Source organism: Euprymna scolopes, chromosome 21 (genome assembly GCF_053919585.1).
Source record: "Euprymna scolopes isolate OS-2025 chromosome 21, ASM5391958v1, whole genome shotgun sequence".
NCBI classification, from domain to species: Eukaryota; Metazoa; Mollusca; class Cephalopoda; order Sepiida; family Sepiolidae; genus Euprymna; species Euprymna scolopes.
Window position 1 is genome coordinate 25508284 of NC_136502.1, and position 27339 is coordinate 25535622.

General features: G+C 29.4%; 2 protein-coding genes across 3 annotated transcripts; both read left to right on the plus strand.

The window, feature by feature from the left end:
• Window positions 1-27118, plus strand: LOC145242748 (protocadherin Fat 4-like). The gene is made up of 7 exons (XM_080105890.1): window positions 1-209; window positions 1200-3688; window positions 3960-4125; window positions 5585-5847; window positions 16911-19382; window positions 21306-21462; window positions 26726-27118. Exons 2-7 carry the CDS (start codon window positions 1238-1240, stop codon window positions 26989-26991), a joined length of 5775 nt encoding a protein of 1924 aa, XP_079962016.1. The 5' UTR covers window positions 1-209; window positions 1200-1237; the 3' UTR covers window positions 26992-27118.
• On the plus strand, window positions 6681-14287 carry LOC145242913 (protocadherin beta-16-like). 2 transcript variants are annotated; one of them, XM_080106026.1, is made up of 4 exons: window positions 6681-6868; window positions 7580-10058; window positions 10343-10496; window positions 13901-14287. In XM_080106026.1, the coding sequence occupies exons 2-4, from the start codon at window positions 7626-7628 to the stop codon at window positions 14164-14166; spliced, it is 2853 nt and encodes a 950-aa protein (XP_079962152.1). In that variant the 5' UTR covers window positions 6681-6868; window positions 7580-7625; the 3' UTR covers window positions 14167-14287. The 2 variants fall into 2 exon arrangements, with proteins under 2 accessions (XP_079962152.1, XP_079962151.1); XM_080106025.1 differs by lacking the exon at window positions 6681-6868 and having other exon boundaries at window positions 7561-10058.
• Window positions 27119-27339: the final 221 nt, after the last annotated feature.

Genomic DNA, 27339 nt, shown 5'->3' on the forward strand with positions numbered 1-27339 from the left:
AATCCTGCATGAAACATAGCAGCCATTATTTATTGTTGCAGCCATTACACACACAAAACACTCATAAGGACTACTGCTTTCTGCTTCCTTCTATCAAGCAAAAAAAGCAGGCACAAAAAGTGCTGCTCATGTTCATAGTAAATAATATTTTGCCCCTTATAGTCTTTATCAGGATGTAAATGCTACCTTTTGTATAATCAAGAAGAAAGGCAAGTTGAAGTGATTCTTTTCTGACCATTTTTATAGTTTTATATTACATATATAACTGCTTAGTTTTATGAATAGGCACATCAATGTTCTGTTTCTTTGTCTTGTGAGTGCATAAAATACTGTTTATTTAGATGTTAAAGGAATTATATTTTTCATTTAAACAAACGATTGGTGTTATGAAATTATTTTATTTATACTTGTATATTTTCTTGTTTTCTATTAAAAGACATATGATGTTTTATATGAATTTTTAATTCATATTTTCATTTTCTAAGCGATTAGTTATTTTATAAGAACCGTTTCTGTCTGATTATTTGAATTATAAAAAATTTCTTTCTCTATTCAGAGATTTATGAAATTTCAGCAAAAGTACAAACAATAATTTGACATGTTAGTGTTTTTATGCTATGAAAAATCTTATATTTTACATACCATATTCGCCTAGTAGTTTGAAGAATCCAAATAATATGAATAATCAATCCTTATCTCAAAAATTCAAAATCAGACAACATTATTATTTAAAAGAATATAACTAACAAGATTATTTTAACTTGATATCTAAATTTATTTGACTAATTATTTCTTTAATAAAAATAAAATATTTAGAAAACATATTGTTTGGTTTTGATTCAGAAACAAAATTCTGTTTTAATGTTGACTAATCAAGGTTGCTGTTTGACATGATCATACAGCCATGCATCATTTGTGAATTATTTGATTTTTTTTTTAATTTCTGGATTCACATTTTATTTTTTGATATTTAAATAGAATTTTTCATCTTCTTCAGTTATGAAATAATAAATTGATTTTAAATAATTTTCAATAGAAATTAAACACCGAGAAGATATTAGCCTATTTTTTTTATAAAAAGGCAATAATCAACTGTTAGATGAATAATCAATTAATAAAATATTGTGTTGAGACTTAGGTACACAAATCTTATATAATATTGCTAGAGTTTATTATTATTTCATTTATTTTATTTTTAGATACATCCAAATCTTATCGGACGACCTATACACAAAAGATGTACAACAGCATGCTGGTACAGATATGCATCATATTTTATTCAATGCACTTCGCTTACTGTGCTGATCTGACTTTTAAAGTTAAAGAAGGTAAAAGTCCTGGGACTTACCTTGGAGACATTGCTGCCGATTCTAATGTGATGGATGATGTGGCCATACAAGATCAAAATCTCATTGCATTCAGTCTTATGGAACAGGATGGAACAAGCAGCTCTCCATTATTCCGGATTTCTAAAAATACAGGAAAACTTTATACAGCACAAACATTGGATGCGGAGTCTCTGTGTACTTATGGAAAAGAATGTTTTGTAATGGTTGATGTTGCAGTTCAGAGAGAGAATACAATCAGTAGAATATTAGAAATTAAAGTAATTATTGAAGATGTAAATGATCATCAACCAGAATTTCCTGATAAACAAGTTAACATTGAATTTGAAGAAGGAGATGGAAAAGGAATGAGAAAATTAATACCAAATGCAATTGACAAAGATGTTGGAATAATTAATTCACAGATAACTTATGAACTAAAAAAGAAAACAGATGAACCATTTACTTTGGCTGCTTCAAAGAAAGTCGATGGAACATCAGAACTAAGTGTAAAGCTTGAAAAAATGCTTGATAGGGAAGAAAAAGACTCTTATATGATTCAAATTTTGGCAAAAGATGGCGGAACTCCAAGAAAACAGAACACTTTAAACGTTTACATTTTGATCACAGATGTAAATGATAATTCACCTGTGTTTTCACAAAATGTTTATAATGTTTCTATCAAAAATAAACCAAGTGAAACTTCTTCCATTGCAACTTTATCTGCCACAGATTTGGATTCTGGTAAAAATGGAAGAGTCACTTATCATTTCAGTACAAAAACTTCTGATGTTGCTAAAAGTCATTTTAAATTAAATCAACAAACTGGACAGATTTTCTTAGAAAAGAAATTTACATTGAGTAATACACAAACACATCATCTATATGTTGAAGCTAAGGATGGGGGTATTCCACCGTTTAGTGCACTTGCTCTTGTTCTGGTCAGTATCGTCAACCAACAAAATAATCCTCCTATCATTCATCTCAAGTTCTTGTCAGCATCAGGAAAAGATTCAACATCAGTTTCTGAAGGAATCAAAATTGGAAGTTCCATCGCATATGTAAAAATAACTGATCATGATGTTGGACAAAATGGAGAAGTGAGTTGCAATCTGCATTATGATAAATTTAAACTACAAAGTCTCGACACTAAGAAATACCAAGTAATTGTGAAAAAAGCATTGGATAGAGAAAGAGAGGCAAAGCATGAAATTATCATCAGCTGTCAAGATAAAGGATCTCCTCCACTGCAAAGTAAGAGTAAGTTCTCCATCAAAGTCACCGATGTGAATGATGTAAGGCCACAGTTCTCTATGGAGACATTTAAGTTCTTGATTGAAGAGAATGAGAAGTCGAGATTTTCTGTTGGCTTCATCAATGCAACAGACCCAGACCTGGGAGTTGGAGGGAAACTCACCTATTCTCTGCTCACAAATAACAAACAGTTTTTACCTTTCAAAATCAAAGATGATGGCATGATTTCAGCCATTATGTCACTGGATCATGAGTTTCAAAACATTTACAAGTTTCAAGTATTTGTGAAAGATAATGGAATTCCATCTCTCAATAATACAGTCAACGTCATTGTTGAAGTGACTGATAAAAATGATAATTCTCCGTATTTTACATTTCCCAGTGTCAATCCTTATAACATGGATGTTGTATATTACCGGCATCATTCAAAGAACATCACTTGTGTAAAGGCAGCTGATGGAGATAGTCAAGAGAATGCATTTCTAAAATATGAAATAATCAGAGGCAATGACAAGCAGATGTTCACCATCAACCAGTACACTGGTTTGTTAACTTTCAATCGGGTGCTTGCGCAACAAGATGCTGGTTCCTATGAGCTAGTGTTTGTTGTCAAGGATAGTGGTAGCCCAGTTCTATCAGCAACAACTAGTATGTTTTTCACTGTGACTGTAAGCAACAAGACATCAGAAATGCTAAGTGCCGTTCATACAATCACTGAAGATAAAGTTGATCTTACATCAGTCATTATTATTACGGTTGTAGCAGTGACCGTAGCAGTCATCATTACTGCTTCAATCTCGGTATGTATCATTCGCTGTAATGATCAGAGAAATGTCACATATGCCCATGCAATGGCACCAGCCAATGTGGGTGTTGTTGGTCCAAGTGGCAGATATATGAGCGATCAGAGACATTTGATGTGTCCTTCAAAGCAGGGAATATCTTGGCCAACTGCTGTTAATGTAAATAAAAGTCAAGCAGATAAAATAAGAAATGCACACATAAACCAAACTAGTAGAGAAGCCAATCCTGCAGAGAAACTTCCCAGTCAACAGCAAAGATCAGCTTCTTTGCCGCAGTCACATACATCTACAAATGTTGAATCTCAGGTTAGTTAGTTTCTATTTTTATCCATTATTTCATATTCAATATACTATTATAATTTGTTTTCTATAACAAAAACAAAAAAACAAATGGTCTGGTAATAAAAATATGTATTTAAATCAACATATTTAAGTGTTTTCAGAACATTTTATCATTTATGCTCATTAAAATGTATTGCAAATGAATTTTAAATTTTTAATCAATTTTCAACAGAACAAAACTTTATTTCCCATTTAACTAAAGTAAATCAGAAAAAAATGTGTTTTTTTTTTAAAGCGGATTGACACACAAAAGGCATCAACTCCTACAGTGGTTAGAAAAACTGATCTTCATCACATTGGTTCTTCTGAATATCATAATCAGCTTTCACCAAAGATAGCTCATAGGGATAGCAGAAATTCCCGGCAGGATATAGACATGAAAGAGAATGAATGTGCAGCAGGTAAGTCAAACAGAAAAATCTTGTCATTGATACAAATGATTTTACCCAAGAAAGCACAGTGGTCTTCTCACTCGTTAGAAATACATCAGTTTAATATACAAGTATCTGTGTTCATGAGTATATAATAATTTATTAACTTTGATACTGACTTCATTCTATTAACAATATATAAACTTTGAAAACAACTTTAAAAGAACATATTTTCATGTGCTGTGTTGTATATGAAATCACTCCCATCATCTTGACAAATGTCAGGGAGGAAAATTACTCAATATAGCAACCTTATCTTATTAACTATGGAAAATGCTATTTTGTTTTTGTAATCATGTTTTTACTAATTATTATATTCCCATAATAGTAGTAGTCTCAGATTCTTAATCTCTACATTCAATTCATCTAAAAGGTGCGAAACAGTTTATCTGGATTGTTGGTGAAACACAAATAAAAATCATAGTTTTCACATGATAACACAGGTGAAATCATCTTATATTGGTGCTTTTCCTTTGCTGAATTGTTATGTTCAATCAGAAAGATTTACATTACCAAATAGTATTATTTTATATGTCCTTATATTTCTTGCTTGGCTTGTATTTGTTTCTATGGCTCTGTTTTAGTTTATCAAACCCCAGCTGATTTTGAATTCAGTGGTCATCCATTCTGATGATTTTGCCAGACCACTGTATCATCTATATCAATATTAAACTGATGACTTGTTGAGGAATTCTGTGTGAGTGGTCTCAACCTGCTACCATATTCCCAGAATATATTAAACGACAAACAATCATAAACATACAAGAAATGTATTTACTGATGATTACTTTAATACTTGGCACATAAAGATCTGTTGTAAAATAGAAACAAAAAGATTCAACCATCATTTCTCGATATATATATATATTAGCTAACTTTTACATTAATAATAATTTTTCTTTGTATATAATCCATATTATAAACCAAAATAATGTGTTTTTAACACTGAATAATACACAATTAATTATTTAATAGTTACCTTAGTTTTATGTCCATGTTAACCCTTTACCGCCAAATTGTACTTTCAAGTCGCCTTTCAAAAAAAAACTATTTCTTACTTTTATGGCTTCTCAGCCCAACTGGTCTTCAAAGTAGAGATCTATGTATGGTTCAATAAGTGAATGAGTGGTTTGTTTATATTCGTGCATCAGTTGCACACTAACTTCCATGACGTGTAGGCTTCATGATGAAAAAATGTATTTATTGCAGAAAAAAAATTCTGGTGGTAAAAGGTTAAATGATCAACATATATTGGTTTAACATGTCTATTAGTTTTATGTCATTTTTAGATCATAGAATTGCCTGATAGTAAAATAATCTTTCTAAATCACAGCTAATTTTTATCATTTATTACTGTTCTTAAAATATTGAGTTACTTTATTTAATAGGATCAAATTGAATGGACTGTGTAAACATATTTATTTTATAGCTGTCTACACTTCCCAGTACTGCAATTCTCCATCAAAACGAAGAGGACAACCATCACAAGAGACAGAGATGAGACCATTGGGACAGACTGTCAACTACCCAAGTGATACAACCATTGTGGCCAGGGGATTCTACACACCAACCCTTTCACAAATGACAACAAACAATGACAACAAAGACTCTGTGACAGAAGACAGTAACTCTTCTGATACAAGTCTCCCATCAGCAGGAAATATTTATAGAAATCCAAGACCTTTACCTCCTGTACCACAATAATTTAAAATAGAGTAATTTATTCATTCCTACAAATTATCTTAGATACTGATTAATACATTAGAATATAATATACCAAAATTATTTATCTTATTAGAAATTTATCTCTAAATGCTTTTTTTAATGATTAATTTTATACTGATATGATAACAAAAAATCTTTACAAATGATCATAAATTTCTCATCCTCTTAAATCTTGGGAATTCCACCTAAAATTGATTATTTTAAATTGTTAGACATTATTTTATAAATAATTTAAAAACAAAACAATTATTTTAAATAATAAAAAATATAATTTGTGATGAACAATTATTCATATACACTATGTATAACTGTATATACTATTTTATATTGGATTATACAGAATTTATTTTATTTAATTAATTTACTGACCCTAAAGTGAAAAAAATAAATTACAGATATAGTTATGTCTTTAAGCAGTATTGAATTTAATGGTAAAATCATTTCAATATTTCATATATATTTCTAGTTAAATATTAACAAGTAAAAAGGACTATACATAAATAAACAAATAAAATAAATAAATAAAGCTTTACATTGATGAAATATTAACACAGAACTCTCTTGATTTAGGTGGATAGAAAGAAGAAAGTAGGTGATTTTAATAAAATAATAATTAAAATGAAATTAAGAAACGACTTAGGTAGATTGAGAAATTAATTAATTTAAAAGAAAATATATTCTAATATCTTAATATCTTCACATTATTTTTTTTTCAGAGTAAATAAAAAAATGATTTTATTAAAAATTTAAAAAAAAAATAGAAATAGTAAGTCGACCTTCCTGCTGCTTACTGAATAGCAGCTGTCAGTTATTGAGGCAGCCATTATGCACACAACATCCTCACTAGGACTGCTGCTTTCTTTTTCATTTTCTCATAAGGCCAGCACCCATACTCTAAAAATATTATTGTTATAAATCAGAGGCACAAACAACAATAAAGGATGGATTGTACACCATAGAGGAAACTCTAGTGGATTTAATCAAAAAGGTTAGCAATGTTTCTATTTTCCTTTTCTTATTCATTTACGTTTTCAACAAGACATGTAACAAAGACAAATACATAAAGAAGTACACATGTAGTTCTTTTGTTAGCATCTCATTTTATAAAGAAAAATAAAAGTGTATTATCAAACGAAAATGGCCATTATTTTTAGGAATGTGCTTTTTCAAATATTTAAAGAAATGAAACAAACATTTTTTTCAAATTATTTTTGTTGTGGTGAAAATAATCTAATTCGAAATAAATATTTGATTTGAATATTAATAATAAGTTCACATTTATATTATATTAAAGAAGAAATGACTCATAAAAATTAAACAAATATTAGCAAACAAATAACATTTAGAGTATACCTTATATAAATGAGATAGTGTGTTTCTACTTCAATAATATTTGATGCAGTCACAAATCAATATGGCTACTCCCATCAGAATAGAATGTTGCACACAAAAGAATATTTATAACTTAACATTTTTTAAAGTTCTCTAATATTTTATTTAAAAAAAAGAGATATACTTCATACATATATTTCCCATTTAAATGTAATTCATCTTGCATACAAATAAAGTGAAAGCAAAATTTAGAGAATTTCTTCTGTTTTTCCATATAAATCATGTTTTAATTAATACTGAAAATAAGACTATTGAAATTTATCAATCACTTTTAAGTTAATATTTTTTTCTTTTAATTTCTTTTTAGGGACATAATTCCATCTGATTTTGATATTTTATTTCCAAGCAACAATATGATCCTACAAATCTGCATCCTCGTTCTTTTTATAAACATTTCCATGTGTGCAGATCTGATATTTAAAGTTGAAGAAGGTAAAAGTCCTGGCACTTACCTTGGAGACATTGCTGCCGATTCTAATGTGATGGATGATGTGGCCATACAAGACCAAAATCTCATTGCATTCAGTCTTATGGAACAGGATGGAGCAAGCAGTTCTCCATTATTTCGGATTTCTAAAAATACAGGAAAACTTTATACAGCACAAACATTGGATGCTGAGTCACTATGTACTGCCAACAAAGAATGTTTTGTGATGGTTGATGTTGCTGTACAAAGAGAAAATACAATCAGCAGAATATTAGAAATCAAAGTAATTATCGAAGATGTAAATGATCATCAACCAGAATTTCCTGAAAAGCAAGTAAATATAGAGTGTGAAGAAAATGACATAAAGGGAACTAAAATGTTCATTCCAAATGCTATCGATAAAGATGTTGGAGCTGTCAACTCTAAAATTACTTATGAGCTCAAAAGGAGTAGAGATGAACCATTTACATTATCTGTATCTAAAAAAGTTGATGAAAGCTCCGATATAAGCATAAATTTAGAAAAACCTCTTAATAGAGAAGAAAAAGATTCATACTTGATTAAAGTAATTGCTAAAGATGGTGGATCTCCACCTAAACAAAGTATTTTATTTGTTCATATTGCTGTGACTGATGTCAATGATAACATTCCAATTTTCTCACAAAATATATATAATGTTTCTATTAAGAATAAACCCAGTGAAACTTCTTCCATTGCAACTTTATCTGCCACAGATTTGGATTCTGGTAAAAATGGAAGAGTCACTTATCATTTCAGTACAAAAACTTCTGATGTTGCTAAAAGTCATTTTAAATTAAATCAACAAACTGGACAGATTTTCTTAGAAAAGAAATTTACATTGAGTAATACTCTTACATATAATTTATATATTGAAGCTAGGGATGGAGGTGAACCCCCATTGCGCTCCCTTGCTATGGTTTTAGTAAATGTAATCAACCAACAAAATAATCCTCCTATCATTCATCTCAAGTTCTTGTCAGCATCAGGAAAAGATTCAACATCAGTTTCTGAAGGAATCAAAATTGGAAGTTCTATTGCATATGTAAAAGTGACTGATCATGATGTTGGACAAAATGGAGAAGTGAGTTGCAATCTGCATTATGATAAATTTAAACTACAAAGTCTCGACACTAAGAAATACCAAGTAATTGTGAAAAAAGCATTGGATAGAGAAAGAGAGGCAAAGCATGAAATTATCATCAGCTGTCAAGATAAAGGATCTCCTCCACTGCAAAGTAAGAGTAAGTTCTCCATCAAAGTCACCGATGTGAATGATGTAAGGCCACAGTTCTCTATGGAGACATTTAAGTTCTTGATTGAAGAGAATGAGAAGTCGAGATTTTCTGTTGGCTTCATCAATGCAACAGACCCAGACCTGGGAGTTGGAGGGAAACTCACCTATTCTCTGCTCACAAATAACAAACAGTTTTTACCTTTCAAAATCAAAGATGATGGCATGATTTCAGCAATTATGTCACTGGATCATGAGTTTCAAAACATTTACAAGTTTCAAGTATTTGTGAAAGATAATGGAATCCCATCTCTCAATAATACAGTCAACGTCATTGTTGAAGTGACTGATAAAAATGATAATGCTCCGTATTTTACATTTCCCAGTGTCAATCCTTATAACATGGATGTTGTATATTACCGGCATCATTCAAAGAACATCACTTGTGTAAAGGCAGCTGATGGAGATAGTCAAGAGAATGCATTTCTAAAATATGAAATAATCAGAGGCAATGACAAGCAGATGTTCACCATCAACCAGTACACTGGTTTGTTAACTTTCAATCGGGTGCTTGCGCAACAAGATGCTGGTTCCTATGAGCTAGTGTTTGTTGTCAAGGATAGTGGTAGCCCAGTTCTATCAGCAACAACTAGTATGTTTTTCACTGTGACTGTAAGCAACAAGACATCAGAAATGCTAAGTGCCGTTCATACAATCACTGAAGATAAAGTTGATCTTACATCAGTCATTATTATTACGGTTGTAGCAGTGACCGTAGCAGTCATCATTACTGCTTCAATCTCGGTATGTATCATTCGCTGTAATGATCAGAGAAATGTCACATATGCCCATGCAATGGCACCAGCCAATGTGGGTGTTGTTGGTCCAAGTGGCAGATATATGAGTGATCAGAGACATTTGATGTGTCCTTCAAAGCAGGGAATATCTTGGCCAACTGCTGTCAATATAAATAAAAGTCAAGCAGATAAAATAAGAAATGCACATATAAACCAAACTAGTAGAGGAACCAATCCTTCAGAAAAATTTCCTAGCCAACAACAAAGATCAGCTTCTCTGCCACAGAACTCCTCGCAAGAAGGACTACAGGTAATTTCAATTTTTTCCTATTCTGAATAATTGTTTCATATCCTAACAAAAACATTAATATATAATAAAAATGACATATTTAAATACTATCTTAAAGACCGTGTTCTATATGTATAAACCATATCTCAACATATTTATACAATTGCAATAGTATCGTTAATATTTTAATATTTATAGCATTAATTAATATTATTTCTCCATCTTTACTTTTTCCTTATATCAGTTTTAAAATCTGTGTTTTGAGTTTAAATAATAAAATATTGAATTTATTTTTTCTTTGACAGGCTCCTGTGCAGGATGAATTAATACTTCCACACAGTCCCAAGAATAAATCCAATGAAGTTAGTTTGCCTGAATATTTAAACCATTTGTCACCAAAATATTCTCGAACTCACAGTGGAAAGGAAGCAAGTGAAGGGCAAAGGGAAGCAACAACAGGTAAGATTTTTAACACCTGATAATTTTCAAATTATTTTTACTTAATCTCAAAATTCCTTGTCTACTTAAAGAACATTTTAAATTTTTAATAAAACACACTGATTCTTTTTAAATCCAATTTATTTTGTCTTCAATTTTGAATACATCACATGGTTTAAATTATTATCACACATGAATTTGAAAATGAAGAAATAAATACTTATAAAAAGACTTGTTAATATGAATTATAAATTATAAGTAATTTTACCATCATGTTTTTTATCAAAGTTACTTTAATTAACATGGTGTTATTTTTAACAAAATATGAATGAAATTTTATTATTATGATTGTGAATATTATATCAAAATGATTTTATATAAAGCAAAATAACATTTCATTATTCATAAGATACTTGATTATATGTTGATGATATGTCATCCAATATTAATTAAACTCCAAACAAATAAAATATACTAAAAAAACCAAACAAGCTATATTTTCATTTGTGCACAAATATGTTACAAGTTTCAATTAGTATACATTAAAAAATACATTGTAACAATTGATATATATATTTTTTTGTGGACATCATATTAAAAATGGAAAAAAGTCTACTTAATTTTTAGCATATTAGATTTTTATTTTTTTATATATGTATAATTGTGTTTGAAATTTTGCTGTGTTTGGTATGTGTATAAAGGGATAATTAATAATCAGTGGAACAATAAACACAAAAAGAAAAGATAAAAAAAACTTGATATCAAGGAATTATAAGAAGTAAAATAATGTATGAATGATAAAGTTCTTGAGTTTGTATATATATATATATACCAAAAATATATATGCATTTATGTTGAAGTTAGTGTGAAGGTTTTGTAAGTTTCAGTTTGGCCAAACGCTCTACGTGTAAGTGTCTAAGTAGTGTTGACACTAGGGTTTCCGCTAGAGAACAAGTTATGAGCTTAACTTCTATTTATACTGGTGAACTGGAAGAAAGTGTTTTAGAAATGGTTGCTTTTAGATTTAGCAGGAATCATCCTTATTGGTCGGATCTTTATTATATATATATCTTTATTGTTAAATTATTAAGTAATATGTAGTGTTATATGCATAAAAATGAATGCTTACCAGCTTTTATCTTCAAAAGCATTAACAATGCAAACAAAGTTATTTCTATTTATTTATAACTGAAGGAAATACTTCATTATGCTTACTAACATTTTGAAGTAGGTTAACATGGAAAACTTCCTGATAGATTTGTCATTTTAGATAAGTTTAGTTTTAACTACACTATCTGTTCTGTCCTCAGTCAGAGGAAGATAAATCCATTTTGCACAACTTTTACTTTTTGTTCATCCATAGTGTCTCCTTTTTTGGGAGCTGAATATGCTCCACATTAAACATGACCTCCTGTCCAACTTTGCTCTTATGGGGAGGCAAGTAAACAGAAACGAGTTTAGGTTTAGTAAGGAAATTACCCACTAGATCTTACATAGGTGGGTGGGGGGGGCACTAACATTTCTCCTCAAATTTCAGCCTTCCAGCAAGCTTTTACCTTGAATGTTTCTGATTAGAGCTTGAAGAAAATTTATATGCAGACTTATTACCACTCATACAAAATGGTGGTAATGCAATAACTAAAAAAATTGCGATTGATGCAACCATAACATATTTTGTAAAGATATCCGAGAAAATGTTCAGCTAATGCTATTGTACTCTCTGATAACAAAACTTATTTACATTTGTTCAAGTATGTTAACATGTGTAATCCTCAACAATTCAACATCTTTTCTATTGTGATCATTTTACCGTTTGATATGATGTTGCTGTATTTCAATTAATGGAACCTTAATATTTTCTAAGTAAAAGGCATGGTGTCTGTAATGTCTAATCACAATATAGATATGTAACAACTTTCCCCTGCTGAGACTCAATGAATTTGCAAATCTAAACTACCTTATAGCAAAGGAAGTTTCACAATGAACATTTTCTGGGCATCTTATCTCATTCATTAAACAGTTTACTCACAAAATCTATGCCTTAGTGACTACTTCTATTGATATTTGAATGTTAAAGTTTTTAAATGTAGGTTGCAGATAAATGAGAAATTTTATTCATCATAAACATGTAGCAATACAAGAAAAAATAATATGGTAGTCTAGGGATTAGCAAGATAATATTTGACTGAGTTTTCAGAAATATGCAGATTATGAGAGCAGATGCTTATACAATATATTTTTTCCCAAAGGTGGTAATAAGATTAATAATACTAATAAAAATGGCCAAAATTATTATTATAGTCACTTGGATAGTATTAATCTTTTTAATATTTACATTCCAAACCAGATAGATAATTTTATTAAACCATGTATGTATAATGTATATAGTTTGATTTATTTATTGTATAAGGAAGATGACTTAAAAATACTGAAGACAGTGCAGATTTTTATGTTATATCAACTATATATTTACAAATAGTATCACTATATATGAAAAAAATGTACATGTTTATTTTCTATATTGTGGATAGTTATTATACACTGATCATCTGTTACATTAATTAAATGTTTACTTATTAATAATGTAGTAATATTTTATAACTAGTGGGGCCTGTGGAAATTCCACAGGGGGCTGATTCATATGTAATATATTGATGTTGGCACTCTGTATCCATTCAGCGTAAATAGAGACGCTCTGATATTATTGAAGCTATTTTGTTATAACTACAAAGTATTTATTCAAGCTAGCAGGGACGCCTGGCGTAGCCAGATCATAAAATATGCTTAAATATGATATTTTAATTCTTGCAGATTTTGTATATATTATTATAGAGTTAACGTTCTATCGATATATATATATATATATATATATATATATATATATATGTATAAAACTTTTGTTCCTTCAGCTATAATCGAAACCAAAACTTATGAAGAATTCTTGATAAAATTATTTATAAAAAAATAGATTACTAAGGTGCCATCAGCTAAAATCCAAACCAAAACCAAGACTTCTTGATAAAATTATTAAAAAGAAATAGATTATTGGAGTGGCATTAGCTATAATCGAAACTGAAACCAAAACTTATGAAGAATTCTTGGTAAAATTATTTATGACAAGAAATGGAAGTCCATAACAATTAAACGACCCGGATGTAAGCGTGACATAGAAAATAACACACACGCTATCATATTAATATATAGATTGTTATTAGGATAATTGTATGACAGTTTTTCATAATAAATAAGATAATACATATTTAAATACAAGTTATTAGAATTGTTAATAAACCCTAAACTGATGTCATTTGTTCAATTGGCTTGAGAAATCATCCTTATTATATGTAATCCAGAAAGAAAACATGATAAACGATCCAGCAATATATTAAAAGAAACTCTACATGAACCCTACTTATATTTTCCAGAGTTTTACACTTCCCAATATTGTAATTCTCCATCAAAACGAAGTAGACAGCCATCACAAGAGACAGAGATGAGGCCATTGGGACAGACTGTCAACTATCCAAGTGATACAACCATTGTGGCTAGAGGATTCTACACACCAAGCATTTCACAAAATAATGACAACAAAGACTCTGTGACAGAAGATAGTAATTCTTCTGATACAAGTCTCCCATCAACAGGAAATATTTATAGAAATCCAAGACCTTTACCCCCCGTACCACAATAATATTCTGCAATGTCTAAATGCTTTCATGAATTGAAGAAATAATGTAGACACACATCATGAAACAGTTGAACATACTCATAAAACAGTGATCTGGTTTAATAGATATTAGATATATTCTAGTCTTGATATTATGACGATATATATATATATATATATATATATATATATATATATATATATATATATATATATATATATATATATATATATATATAGTGAATAAATGACAAAAGACTACTATATTCCAAAGTTCATGATGTTGACCATCTTATAATTTATTCCTTTAATTCAGTTGATATTTAAAATTCTTGGCAGTATCTGTTTCATAGTGCAAAACAATCACTTAATTATTATATCAATCAGTGAATCTAGGATGCCCTTAATTCATCAGAAGAAATAGCAACAATCAATCTGTCAAAAGGAAATAAAGTGTGTTTGACATGATTAAAATCCGAAATTTGAAAGAGAAACTGTAAATACCTTATAATATGTTTCCATTATGCCATTTTGAATTGAAATTTGAAATTCAAAATGGCATAATGGAAACATAAGATATTTAAAGCTTCTCTTCCAAATTTCGGATTTTAATCATGTCAAAACGCACTTTTTTTCCTTTTGACAAATTGATTCTTGCTATTTCTTCTGATGAGTTAAGGGCATAATAAATTCACTGATTGATATAATAATTAAGTGATTGATTTTGTGCTACAAAACAGATACTGTCAAGAAATGTAAATGTCAACTGAATTAAAGGAATAAATTATAAGATGGTCAACATCATGAATTTTTGGAATATAGTCTTTTGTCATTTATTCACTATATTGCTCTGTAATTACATTGAGCTTCTTAAATAAGGATTGGTATATATTATAAGAAAATATATTTCCACAGAAATATATATATATACAGGGGGACTCCAAAACAACAGAGGACATTCAATTGTTTTTCTGGGCATTTTACAGTTAACAGAGAAAAAAAAAGGCCAAAGACCCTAGTGTTTTGATGTGATGTTTTGAATATAATAAACTAGTTATGATCAAAGTTTCATCTCATTTGGACAAAACACTAAGAAACGAGGCCTAATTAGAGTTGGGGCCCGTTTTTTGGGGGTCACCCTATATATATATATATATATATATATATATATATATAAGGTATTAAAATTTAGAGTTTATAATTAAAACCATTAAAAATATACTATTAATTTTCTTTCCACAGTGACAGAATAATCTTTAGACTGAAAAATATTTTAGCAATATCATCTTGCCATAACAATAAATATTATAAATTAAAAACATATATAAATATTTTTTTCTGTAGACAAGCACATTTGCCGAGTAAAAAATTTTCATAAAATGTAAACTAAAAATAAATCATTTCACATTTAAAAAATATATTTGTGAATAAATAAAAAATAAATAAGAAATAAAAATTTATTAATTCTCCTTAAACTATTTAAAAATAAAATCACATATTTCCTTAAATATACCGAATCAATTAAAACTAAATAATATATTAGTAAAACAATATTTAAATAAAAATGACAAAAAACAAACCCTGATTTCATTCTTAAAGATTACACGCAAATTAAACTTACAAGCTTTCATGTCGTTTTTAGTAAAGAAAATCATCTTTCAATTCTTAACAATATTTTTGATAAAATATTCTTTCTGATAAAGGAAAAAATAGAAAGAAGAATAAAGAACACAATGGAAAAAATAAATTCTCAAAATTGCATTTTGGGAAAAAAAAAGTTTTTTCTTTTAAACATAATTTTTGTTCTTGCATGCTTCACCAAATTAGTTTTAATATATGAAAATATTTGTTAAGATTTATGTTAAAAAAAAATATAATTTCATCAAAAATTATATTCTAATCCTGCGTGAAACATAGCAGCCATTATTTATTGTTGCAGCCATTACACACACAAAACACTCATAAGGACTACTGCTTTCTGCTTCCTTATATCAAGCAAAGAAAGCAGGCGAAAAAAGTGCTGCTCATGTTCATAGAAAAGAACATTTTACCCTAATAATTTTTATCAGGATATAATCCTATCTTTTCATAATCAAAAAAAGGTAAGTTAAAGTGACTCTTTTTTTTTCCCTTTTTTATAGTTTTCTGTTACATATATAACTGCTGAGTTTTATGAATAGGCACATCAATGTTCTGTTTCTTTGTCTTGTTTGAAGGTATAAAAGCTTATTTCTCTATTCAAGTATTAAAAAAATTATATTTTTCATTTAGACAAGCAATTGTTTTTATGAGCTATGAAATTATTGTATCTTATTTATTGTAGTATGCTTTCTTGTTTTTATTAAAAGAAAGACAAAGCTTTATACAAATTTTTAATACATATTTTTATTTTCCAAAGTGATTATTTTATAAAAACTAAAATATTTTCAGAATACATGACTCATTAATTCTCATTGAATAAATGTGTTTAATAAAAATAAAATGTTAACTATGGCTGCTACATTATGAGAACATGAATAAGTGTATCTATAATAAATGATTTATTTTCTCTCTATTTTTACTTTAGACATTTAATCGATGTTTTGTTTGTCTGTTTCATTGTATTGTTCACATGGAATAATCTTCACTGGAAATCAATATTAAACTATAAGTATATTTTACAATTATAAAACCATCTAACTTAATACTATAATGAAAAAATAAATCATTATATGACTATATTTAAAACATTTTAAATTTTAATTTTTGTTTTGTTTTTCAGACAAATTCAAAATCCATCAAATATTTTAGAAAAAATATACAACAATATGTTGGTACAGATATGCCTCTTATTTTGTTTGCTACATTTTTCTTACTGTGTAGATTTAACATTCAAAGTTGAGGAAGGTAAAAGTCCTGGCACTTACCTTGGAGACATTGCTGCCGATTCTAATGTGATGGATGATGTGGCCATACAAGATCAAAATCTCATTGCATTCAGTCTTATGGAACAGGATGGAACAAGCAGCTCTCCATTATTCCGGATTTCTAAAAATACAGGAAAACTTTATACAGCACAAACATTGGATGCTGAATCTCTGTGTACTTATGGAAAAGAATGTTTTGTAATGGTTGATGTTGCAGTTCAGAGAGAGAATACAATAAGCAGAATATTAGAAATTAAAGTAATTATTAAAGATGTAAATGATCATCAACCAGAATTTCCTGATAAACAAGTTAATATTGAATTTGAAGAAGGATATGGCAAGGGAGTGAGAAAATTAATACCAAATGCAATTGACAAAGATGTTGGAATAATTAATTCACAGATAACTTATGAACTAAAAAAGAAAACAGATGAACCATTTACTTTAGAAGTATCTAAGAAAGTTGATGGTACTTCTAAACTTGGTATAAAATTAGAAAAGATGCTTGATAGAGAAGAAAAACATTCTTATATGATTCAAGTTTTGGCAAAAGATGGAGGAACTCCAAGAAAACAGAACACTTTAAATGTTTACATTTTAATCACAGATGTAAATGATAATTCACCTGTGTTTTCACAAAATGTCTATAATGTTTCTATCAAAAACAAACCAAGTGAAACTTCTTCTATTGCAACTTTATCTGCTACAGATTTAGATTCTGGTAAAAATGGAAGAGTCACTTATCATTTCAGTACAAAAACGTCTGATGTTGCTAAAAGTCATTTTAAATTAAATCAACAAACTGGACAGATTTTCTTAGAAAAGAAATTTATATCAAATAATATACATAATTTATATATTGAAGCTAAAGATGGAGGAAATCCACCACTTGAATCTCTTGCCATGGTTATTGTTAATGTAATCAACCAACAAAATAATCCTCCAATTATTCATCTCAAGTTCTTGTCAGCATCAGGAAAAGATTCAACATCAGTTTCTGAAGGAATCAAAATTGGAAGTTCTATTGCATATGTAAAAGTGACTGATCATGATGTTGGACAAAATGGAGAAGTGAGTTGCAATCTGCATTATGATAAATTTAAACTACAAAGTCTCGACACTAAGAAATACCAAGTAATTGTGAAAAAAGCATTGGATAGAGAAAGAGAGGCAAAGCATGAAATTATCATCAGCTGTCAAGATAAAGGATCTCCTCCACTGCAAAGTAAGAGTAAGTTCTCCATCAAAGTCACCGATGTGAATGATGTAAGGCCACAGTTCTCTATGGAGACGTTTAAGTTCTTGATTGAAGAGAATGAGAAGTCGAGATTTTCTGTTGGCTTCATCAATGCAACAGACCCAGACCTGGGAGTTGGAGGGAAACTCACCTATTCTCTGCTCACAAATAACAAACAGTTTTTACCTTTCAAAATCAAAGATGATGGCATGATTTCAGCAATTATGTCACTGGATCATGAGTTTCAAAACATTTACAAGTTTCAAGTATTTGTGAAAGATAATGGAATCCCATCTCTCAATAATACAGTCAACGTCATTGTTGAAGTGACTGATAAAAATGATAATGCTCCGTATTTTACATTTCCCAGTGTCAATCCTTATAACATGGATGTTGTTTATTACCGGCATCATTCAAAGAACATCACTTGTGTAAAGGCAGCTGATGGAGATAGTCAAGAGAATGCATTTCTAAAATATGAAATAATCAGAGGCAATGACAAGCAGATGTTTACCATCAACCAGTACACTGGTTTGTTAACTTTCAATCGCGTGCTTGCGCAACAAGACGCTGGTTCCTATGAGCTAGTGTTTGTTGTCAAGGATAGTGGTAGTCCAGTTCTATCAGCAACAACTAGTATGTTTTTCACTGTGACTGTAAGCAACAAGACATCAGAAATGCTAAGTGCCGTTCATACAATCACTGAAGATAAAGTTGATCTTACATCAGTCATTATTATTACGGTTGTAGCAGTGACTGTAGCAGTCATCATTACTGCTTCAATTTCGGTATGTATCATTCGCTGTAATGATCAGAGAAATGTCACATATGCCCATGCAATGGCACCAGCTAATGTGGGTGTTGTTGGTCCAAGTGGCAGATATATGAGTGATCAGAGACATTTGATGTGTCCTTCAAAGCAGGGAATATCTTGGCCAACTGCTGTTAATGTAAATAAAAGCCAAGCAGATAAAATAAGAAATGCACATAACAACCAAACCAGCAGAGATGCATATCCCGAAGAAAAACTTCCCAGTCAACAACAAAGGTCAGCTTCTCTTCCACAAACACAATCTCATCTGAATATTGGACATGAGGTAAATGGTTTTATTTTTTTTTATATACATTTTTAAATAGTAAATAATATACAATTCAGATTATTTCATTTTCAATATTGAAAAATATATTTTACTTAATTCTACAATCTGTCATTTATTTGTTACCGTGTGTCTTTTTTTAACAAGTGAATTTTTCTAATGTTCATTAAGAAATAATTCTCTTTTCATGAGGTTTAAAACAAAACTAAGCTTACTTTCCTTTTTTATTATTCATATATATTGTTAACATAATTAAGTATTCCTTTTGTTAGTATTTATAGTATTTAGTTATCATTTTATTTGTCCTTTAATGTGTGATTACTTTATATCTGTTTTGATCCGTTTACTTTATATCGATGAAATAACAAAAAAATAACAAATGTGACCTCTCCTTCCCCCCAAAAATTTAACATCTAGAATTAAAAAAAAAAACTTATACAGTGTTGTAGGGTAAGGAAACTTGGTTGTGCAGACCAAGCTTTACTCAACTTAAACCCAAGGTACAGCCTGCAATACAAAAGAACATAACGCTCCTGAGACATATTGTAAAGACAGTGACATATGAACAATGTACATATACAACAATAAATAAATAGTGAGATAAAGTAAGTTGTGAAAAGCGAGACACCCATATGTCTGCACCGATGCTGAGCTTGTTTCCCGCCAGTCTCCAAAACATAAACAAATATGAAAACGCTCACTAGCGAAGTATGAAAATGTCACAGTAACAACAAAGTTAACCTACAAAACCAATATAATATACAGAATATACCTTGTCTTGGTTATAAGGCTTTTACTAAAGTTTCTTTATTACCTTTTATTCAAAAACCTGACAAAGGCATCAATTGGGGGACCATATAATTTTTGGCTTGTTTGTATATGTTACATTTTTTATGACATTTATGGTTAGAATCCCCTTCCTCATTGTTGGCAATACTGTTTAAATCTTTTAATTTAGAAGGAACTATAAGCTCTTTTAATTTTTCATGTTATCTATACCATGTTGGAATACTTATTGTAGAAAGGAGGGAGGGAAATAAAGTTATGCTTGTCTTTTAATTAATCAACCTACTCACATTAGGAAAGTTAGAATTAAAACCGATAATCAAATGTACCAATTTCTATTCATACAAACAATTAGATACTACCTCTCAATAATATTTTATTATTAAATTGGAGCTATAATGTTATCCAATTAAATATTGTATAAACTCCCTATTATGCTTTCCAAGAATAGTATGATCTTAAGGTATAGTTATCACATTATCTGAGATAGTATGCATTTAATGCCTTGGATGAATATTGTTAGAGATAAGATACAAATTACCATGGGTTTAGAAGATACATTTGTTTGAATTAATCCATTTATTAAATTTAAGTTTACATCCAGCATATTCAGTTTTTATTGAGAATAAACTACTTTAATGAACTTAAAAGTAAAATCTATGCTATTGATAAATTTGTAAAAATCTGTCAGTTTAGGTAAACTGTATATTGAGATGTCTATTATGTCATCTATATATGTGTATAGATATTGTCCAGCTGATTTTAGCCCAAATATATTTTTGGTGAACTGTTCTGATCTGACATTATTATCTCATTTCAAATTTCAATAAAATTTTCTATTTCTATTTTCAATACCTTTGTTCTCTACTCTCTTCTCATGGCCATAATAGCAATGATGAAATATAGAAAAAAGGAACTTACTTTTACTGCCAAAATAGGCCAATACATGGAAAATAAATGTGTAAACTTGTAGTTTCTGTAATAATAAGCCATGAATAGAATGAAATGATTCTTTATCTATTTTAGTATCTTATTTTTTTTGCTATCAACACCCACATCATATTATTGAAATCCTAAGCTTTGACATTTAAATCAAACTTGATGACAGTAAATGTTTGAATTTTCTCTTTTCAACAGACTCAACAAGTTCAAGCTGAAGTTATACTTCCAAATAATTCTAAAAATAAATCACATCAAGTAACTTCTTCTGAATATCTTAATCATCCCTCACCAAAATTGTCTCGAGCTAACAGCAGAAAAGAAACTGGTTCAATACAAAATGACAAAATTACTGGTAAGTAAATTTTAATATCAGAAGCATTTAATTATATATATATATATATTTCGGATGTTGGACCATGTTTACGATCCAACAGCCTCGTCAGACCTTACAGAAATGGTTGTTAGTATTTGGAAGAAGTGTTTTAGAAGAAATACAAGAAAAGGGGGGGGGGGTAAGAGGTAATAAGGAGGAGAGAGACGAATATCGACAATATTTAAGTTTTTAACCTAACCTCGCATCATTAACTACACCCGCATATTTATTTACTTATTTTTTATTTATTTATTTACCTATCCTAACTTTACTTTACTTATTTAGTATAAATATACACATCTCTATGTATGTATATATATATATGTCTATATATTTGTGTATATTTATACTTTTATGAATATGTATATTTATATAATTGTATATACGTGTATATGCTACATGTGCGTGTATACACATATGTACGTATGTTTGTACATCTACATCTTACTAGAGATCTGTACATGTATCTTCATATGTATATGTATGTGTATGTGCGGGCACGATTGGGTCTATATATATATCCTTATATGTGTTTATGTGTATGTTTCTATGTGCGCATCTATGAGTGTATGTGCTCATGGGTTGTGTGTATATACATGAATGTATATTGGTATATCTATATCTATGTGCACATGTATATGTTTGTGTACAGCTGGGTGTTAGTGTCTGTATATATGTGTGTATCTATGTGTATGCATGAGTGAACGTATGTATACAGGTATAGCTATATCTGAGTTTATATGCATGTATGTGTTTGTATGTATGTATATGCCTATATCCACAATACAATTGACACTGAAAGTAAAGTTAAGCTTAACCACTGCCCAAAGCACCATATTAGGAGCCCACCCCATATATATATGAATTTAACGAAACCACAAGAACCCCTGGCTTATTATAACTTAACCACCACTGTCATAATCTTTAACCTTTAAACCTTTATACCCCCTTTTGTTTTCCTTTTTTAAATCTCTCAATCTGTTAATTTACTCTATCTCTATTTCTATCTTCATCCCTACTTTTACCTAGATCCCTATAATTTTTTTTTTATCCAATAAGCAAAGAAAATCAATACAGACCCCTAAATATTAAACCAACAACATGTTTTTTTGAATATGTGTTACAATGCGTCTACCTAACCTCGCATTATTAACTACACCCGTGTATTTATTTATTTATCCTAACTTTACTTTATTTACTTGGTATAAATATACACGTCTTTGTATATATATATATATATATATATATATATATATATATATATATATATGTCTGTATATTTATATTTTTATGAATATGTATATTTATGTAATTGTATATATGTGTATATGGGTACATGTTTGTGTGTATGTATGTATGTATGTATGTGTACATCTAATTCTTACTGGAGATCTATATCTCCACGTATATGTATATATGTAGGTGTGTGTGTGTATATATATATATGTATACATATATATGTCTCTCTCTCTCTCTCTCTCTCTATATATATATATATATATATATATGAGTATGTACCTGTGTATAGGAAATGTGTGTATGTACGTCTGCATATACATTATTTATATATATGTGTATGTCCGTATGTGTCTGTACATGGATGTGTAGAAATGTACATATGTATGTGTATGTATGTATGCATATTTGCGCATGTGTTTGCGTATGTATTAATCCTTAACTACCTAAAAACAACTCATTGTCAACTGAAATGAGTAAGTCGACTTATAGCGACTACGAAAATTCTAAATGGAACCTTTTACTTGTCAAACACATGACACCTACACAAACCCTTTCTCTCTCTCTCTCTCTCTCTCTCTCTCTCCCCCTCTGATCTACTTCATATACCTGGCTAAACAAGCAAAAAGCAGTCAAAATGTTAAAACCTAAAAAATTGAAACTCCTTCCCCTCCTTTCCTTACTCCCCCTTTCTTTTTTCTTTACCATCCTCTCTCAACCCCTCCTCCCTATATCTCCACCCACGCCTACCTGAATCTGCTACCCCCCCACACACTACAATCTAATGTATTTTAACCTTCAAAACTTAAATATGGTCAATACCCATCTCCCTCCCTCTTATTATCCCTTTTTTTTCTCGTATTTCTTCTAAAACACTTCTTCCAAATACTAACAACCATTTCTGTAAGGTCTGACGAGGCTGTTGGATTATAAACATGGTCCAACATCCGAAACATTATTGTACACTAATTAAGATGAATATGAAAGTTAATATATTAAAAAAAATATAAAAGATTAATTGGTATTAAAATTTATCAACCATTCAATTTGTTAAAAACAAATTAGAGAATATTTCTTTAGTCAACAAGTATTTTTTTATGCAATAACTGCAGCAAATTGTCTTCTCAGACAATTCTGTACTCTTCGACTTATATTTTCACATTTTGATTTTTGACAAATGATGATAATTTAATGATCACATTTAAGTTATAATCCAGAATTTTTTAGATATCGTATGAAAATTATACATTTGCCAGCAAAATAATTGAAACATTTAAAAAATGAATATAAAATATTTATTCGCACATTTATTATAAAATTATAAAATATATATTAATGTATTTTAAAATATCATAAAAATTTGGTTTAGGGGTGATAACTTATTTTTTATTGAATATTTAAAATAAATCACCTGAAGATTATTTTAAAATCACAAACTTGCATTAAATCATAAGATTATGTTTGTTGAATCTATATATTAATATGATAGCGTGCCTATTATTTTGTGTGTCATGCTTTTTCTTCTGAGTGACTGTCATTTAATTGTTATGATATTCCGTTTCTTGTAATAAATAATTTTACCAAGAATTCTTCATAAGTTTTGGTTTCGGTTTTCAGTTTTCTCACGGAACTCAATATGATGAAAGTAAAAATAAAATAGATAAATCCCATAATTTATTATGCCATACCTGTTCATGCTGAAACACTTATTACAATATTCTGTGGATCTTTATTAAAAAACCTTGCTAAACTTTGTGACATATTTACATTCTATGGAGGTCAGGTGTGAACGAACCCCCCATAATTTTATTATACCATATTTCTTCAAACTGAAACATAATTATCAAAGTATACTTACGCAGATAGATATGAAAAGTCCTTATTACAGTTTGTGCCTATTTCCATTCTATGGAGGCCAGGCGCGAACGCAGACCCCCACAGTTTTATTATACCATCCCTATTTAAGTTAAAACATATTTATCAAAGTATTCTTATGTACATCTATATCAAAAACACTTGTAAACGTTTTTTTTTTATTTTTTAAATTTTTTATTTTCATACTTTGTGGACCAGGCACGAACACAGACCCCACAATTTTAATGAATCACCGTTCTGCAGGATCAAACATACCCATTCCTGTGTCTTTATACATCTTCTATCATTATATGTAATCAGTTTTTAAAATAGTCAACCATATAGGAGCCTATTCATGACCAGACACACACACACACACAGACATTCAGCTTTATATTATAGATATATATATATTGTTCATAAGTTTTTTTTTGGTTTATATTCAAGCTGATGCATCCAAGTCATATGGATATATCTTTTTATTTTTTAAATCACAACTTTATAATATATAAGAATATATAGGAAAATGATTCTATAATAATGAATACAAAATCTGCATAAATTAAAATATCATATTTGAGCGTATTTTATGACTGGGCTATGCCGAACCTCCTGCTAGCTTAGATAAATACTTTTGCAGTTTTAACAAAAGAATTACAATAATATCAGAGTGTCTCCATTTACACTGAACATTCACAGAATGCCAACATCAATATATTACATATGAAAGAATCCGCTGTGGAATTTCTACAGGTCCCGCTAGTTTTAATTATTACTTTAAAATAAATTTAATAAAAATAATTTTGAATATTGCTATTTTGGCTGTTAACAATTCTCTTCTAATTATTTACATTAGTTCTTTTTTCATCAACGTCAATGTCTATATTTATACATTTTGACCGATTTTCCAGCTTCAAGTATATGGTTCATTTGCGCACTTAAATATGATGCATGTTGATTATTTGTGTAAATTGATGTTTATAAAATCTACTGAAAAATATGCAATAAACAGCAATATACACAGGTAATCATATTTTAATAATATAAACGACAGTAGCTTGATGGTAAATAACTAAGTTTTTGATTAAACTTGAGAATGGGGATAGTAACACAACTATGTAAGTGGTGTAAGAGAGTGCATATGGGTGTGTGTGAAAATATCAGCAGCAGCTGAAGGATAGCTGGCTAGCAAAAATATTAGCAGCAATAGTTGTTAAAGCACATATGCAAATTACCAAATGTGGAAAAGCTTACGTCAAAAGAAAAGGAGATAAAAATACATCTTGTGATTGAGAAAGAAGCATGCCAGGTAAGATGGATGTGTGAGTTGAGGGTGAGAAAGTGCTGGCTGCATGAAATGTCAAGGAGACAGAGACTTTTAAAAAGCACATGAGTGTGCAAAAAGACCTTGGAAATATAATGAAATGCATTGTCTTGGAAGAACCATGAATAAATGCATTTCATTTGCATTTAAAAAATGCTGTGTTGGATTTTTATTTCTTTCCTATTTATTTTTGTTTGTTACTTAGCAACAAAGTATCAGACATCATGCGGGTCTGAGTGGTTAAAATGCAATGAAACGGTTACATTACAGTGGGAAGTGAGTGAAAAAGCATAAAGTAGGCAAAAATAAAAGTATGAGACAATCTGAGAGTGAAAAGGAAAACATTAAAAATTTTGTAACGGTTGCCATAAGGCAATGGCAAAAAAAAAAAAAAAATCTGAAATTGAGACAGATTTTCCACTTTGCAGATTTAAGCAGAATTTTTTTAGTAAATAAGAAAAAAAATGGAATCCTGTTTTTTCTAAGTTACATAAAACAGAAATTTGTTTAAAAATGGAGAACTCATATCCCTGATACAATAAGGTTTTAGATATAAAACAAGGATTAAAAGGATAAAAAGATTGCTGTTAAGGTCAGAAGTATGTGGGGTGAAATATCCACTTGTATGTAACTATTAATTTCATAACTGTCTCTTAATATTTAACTCTAGATTAAATGATATCATTTCACTGTTGTGCCATTATTTTATGTCTATGCTGTAACAAAGATCTACTTAATACACTTTTTTTTATAGTAAAATCATGCAATTTTTATAAAAAATCATGCAATAATGGAAATATCATATGCAGGTGTACATGCCTTTTTCAGAATTCTATGCATCTCAGTACTGCAATTCTCCATCAAAACGAAGTAGACAGCCATCACAAGAGACAGAGATGAGACCATTGGGACAGACTGTCAACTACCCAAGTGATACAACCATTGTGGCCAGGGGATTCTACACACCAAGCCTTTCACACAACAATGACAACAAAGACTCTGTAACAGAAGATAGTAACTCTTCTGATACAAGTCTCCCATCAACAGGAAATATTTATAGAAATCCAAGACCCTTACCTCCAGTTCCCCAATAATCAATTTTTCATGCTGGACCAGATTAAGTATTCTTATACACTGTACAGTTACCTATTTTCTTTCATGCAGTAAAGTTATATACATCATATAACAATCATACTCTGAATTATATAAAATTTGTCAAAAGTTAAACTTTAGCAAAACTAAACATTACATTGGAAGTTTAATTTTTAAATATTATAAAGGTACACAGAACTGAAGATTTTAAAAGCATATTTGACACTTAAAAAATAATCTACTTGCTTTATTTTAATATTAATAACAGTAAATAATAATAAAAAAATATATTTTAAGGAATTTTATCTTGATTTAATTTAATATTCTGAGTTTGAAAATGTTCATATCAA